The sequence below is a fragment of the Echinococcus granulosus genome (genome assembly GCF_000524195.1).
Source record: "Echinococcus granulosus chromosome Unknown EG_S00245, whole genome shotgun sequence".
In the NCBI taxonomy this organism is placed as follows: Eukaryota; Metazoa; Platyhelminthes; class Cestoda; order Cyclophyllidea; family Taeniidae; genus Echinococcus; species Echinococcus granulosus.
Window position 1 is genome coordinate 2,048 of NW_020170625.1, and position 2,412 is coordinate 4,459.

The 2,412-nt window shown below is 42.4% G+C and overlaps 1 protein-coding gene across 1 annotated transcript in view; it reads right to left on the reverse strand. All coding sequences in view use genetic code 11, as the record gives it.

The window, feature by feature from the left end:
* The window catches only part of EGR_10635 (hypothetical protein), a gene marked incomplete at both ends in the record, with an annotated part of 4,630 nt that overhangs the window by 609 nt on the left and 1,609 nt on the right, over positions 1-2,412 (reverse strand). Inside the window, one exon of the mRNA XM_024499884.1 lies at positions 1,041-1,120. Within this exon, the coding sequence (XP_024345695.1) occupies positions 1,041-1,120 (80 nt within the window). The remainder of the gene's footprint in view (positions 1-1,040; positions 1,121-2,412) is intronic.

Genomic DNA, 2,412 nt, shown 5'->3' on the forward strand with positions numbered 1-2,412 from the left:
AGACACGCAAAGAGGTTCAATGGTTACAAGGAGGCCAATTTGGCAGCATCAATACAGCTTCGCTGAAGTCAATGTTCCTGCTAAAGTGGGTGTCCGACCACAATGTGCAATAAATATGGAAATTAGGCATATAGGCACAGGACTAATGAGCAGATGAGGACTTGGATAATCTCAGCCAAACTTTTGCATCGTCTTATAACGCACATTGAACTCGGAGTAATTTTGTGCAGCGGCCCAAATTTGTTCATGTTAACTTGAGGCTACTCATTTGATTTGGCCAATTCGCTTAACCTGTTATAATATACAGTGGCATTTAATGCTTAGAATAAATCATGTTCCTCTAATTCTACCTCGACATGCTAGTAGGCATCTTGCTCATACAAATCGTGCTGTGTTATCATATGCGCCAGTTCTGTAGAAGCATGGCTACGCAGTTACCATATTCCGTCTAAGTTGACTTTAATAACCTACAACCAAACTTTTGGCAAGAAAGGTGAACCAGCGTGAGTGAACCTGACCGCTCATCCTAGCTTTTGCACAGTGGTAGCAAGTCAGCACTCGAAGACTCGTATATTAGGACGTACTAGACTTTATGCAGCTAGGTCACCTTATAAATGCCTGTTGAGGTAGATACTGCTTGCATTTTACCAATTGTACTTACGCTAGAGGTCATACCTGCAGCTCACAGTCGCGGTGTACGTATGTTGTGCAGTAAAATGCCGCCACATTGTGCATTTCACGAAGCGCGAAGTGTAGCTAGTCCAAGTGCCATCCTGGACCAACTCGAATGTGCTATTTTTGGACAACTGAGTCGCAGGTGGATTAATGGAATTGTGAGTCTGACATTTTGCGTTGCTATTTAGGCGGCATTAAATGATGAATGTTGCTGACTACACTGCAGTAATCATAGTAGTGCCACGTTGACGAGGTGTCCATGGGAAAGGCAAGAAATGGAAGATTTTGCCATCACCACAGATGCATCGATCTAGAGTCGGTAAGTATTTTGCATTGGCGTAGGTCATAGACGCACACACAATCACTGGAGTTTTGCACTGTAACGTAGGGAGAGGACTTTATTAGAGATAGTTTGTAGTTTGGTAGTACAATTTGATCAGATTGCCTGAAACTTTTACAAATAGTGTTTTTGCTTCCTTTTCTCGAACCCTTAGGCACTCTGAAGCGGTCTTGCTGAGTCTTTCTAGATTTGTCGGCGGTGAGTTGAATACACTTTCGAGTGTTGCATTACCAATCTATACCTCAGCACTCTAGCCCATGAATGTGAATGCAAAGGCTACATTCTGGACGTGCATTTCTGGTTGACAGTATTGATTCCATTGATTCCAATGTCTTATCTATTGGTTACTCTAATGGGGATCATGGTAGCGTTGGTGTTGATACAAGCAAATGCTAGTTCATAACAGTGACAAGGAGCTCTGCACCCTATCTGCAAGTCCTTCTAAGCACGTTGACAGTGAGATTACATTAATACTAGTATTTTTCGCGGCTTTTTGGTAGACAGGTAAGCCACCAAGCATTCCAATTTCAATAAACAGGCGCAAAGTTAGAAGGCCGTAGAAAAATCCTATCTGGAGAGGAGAACGGCTGCATCCACCGGAATTCATAACGAATAGGTCCTAGAAATAATGCGAAAATTGTGACAAGGGGCATAATCTAAGGTCTTTTAGTGGAGGGGGCAGCCATGGAGCAAAACTAGATTTGGTGGAAGCAAAAGCATCTCAAAGAGAACCGTCCGCTGCTGCCTAGTCAACGCAACGGTTGTAGCTCATAATTGAGGAACACGATGCTTTCCATTATTATTTAGGAGATGCACACGTAGTGGAACACCTTTCCGTCTTTAGCTTCACCCCATAAATGAATATCTCCACATTGCTGTTCATTCTCCAGAGGACGTGATCTTATAGCATATCAGGTTTTGTAGTACCTGCTACTAACAATCGGGTAAGTAGTAGGTATTTTGTGGAATCAGAATACCTTGACTTACACCAGTCTTCAAGTCGACATTGAAGTTTTTTTTATTTGTATCGCATCCGCTACTGACTTGTTGATGGCGAAATCTCATAAAAACTCTGACCGTAAGTCATTTCTTGTATTTGCTGCATCATCTGCACTAGACTAACTATTCCAGCCGAGGCCCTTTATAAAGGTACAGGCATTGATCAGTCCACGTTTGCTGGTGGATTGCCGACCAGCTTTTCTAAATATAGGCCATAATTTTGAGAGGATGTGCAGCCCCATCATGGCTAAAAGAGCTTCGATTTATTGGAAAGCTTACCTATTTTCCTTTTTTCAACCCTGTCAAACAGAGTAAATGCAGTTACCTAGATACTAGAATATACACATCTACCAATCTGGATGAGGCAAGATAGAAAAATGCCCGCGTTTACCTCTCTG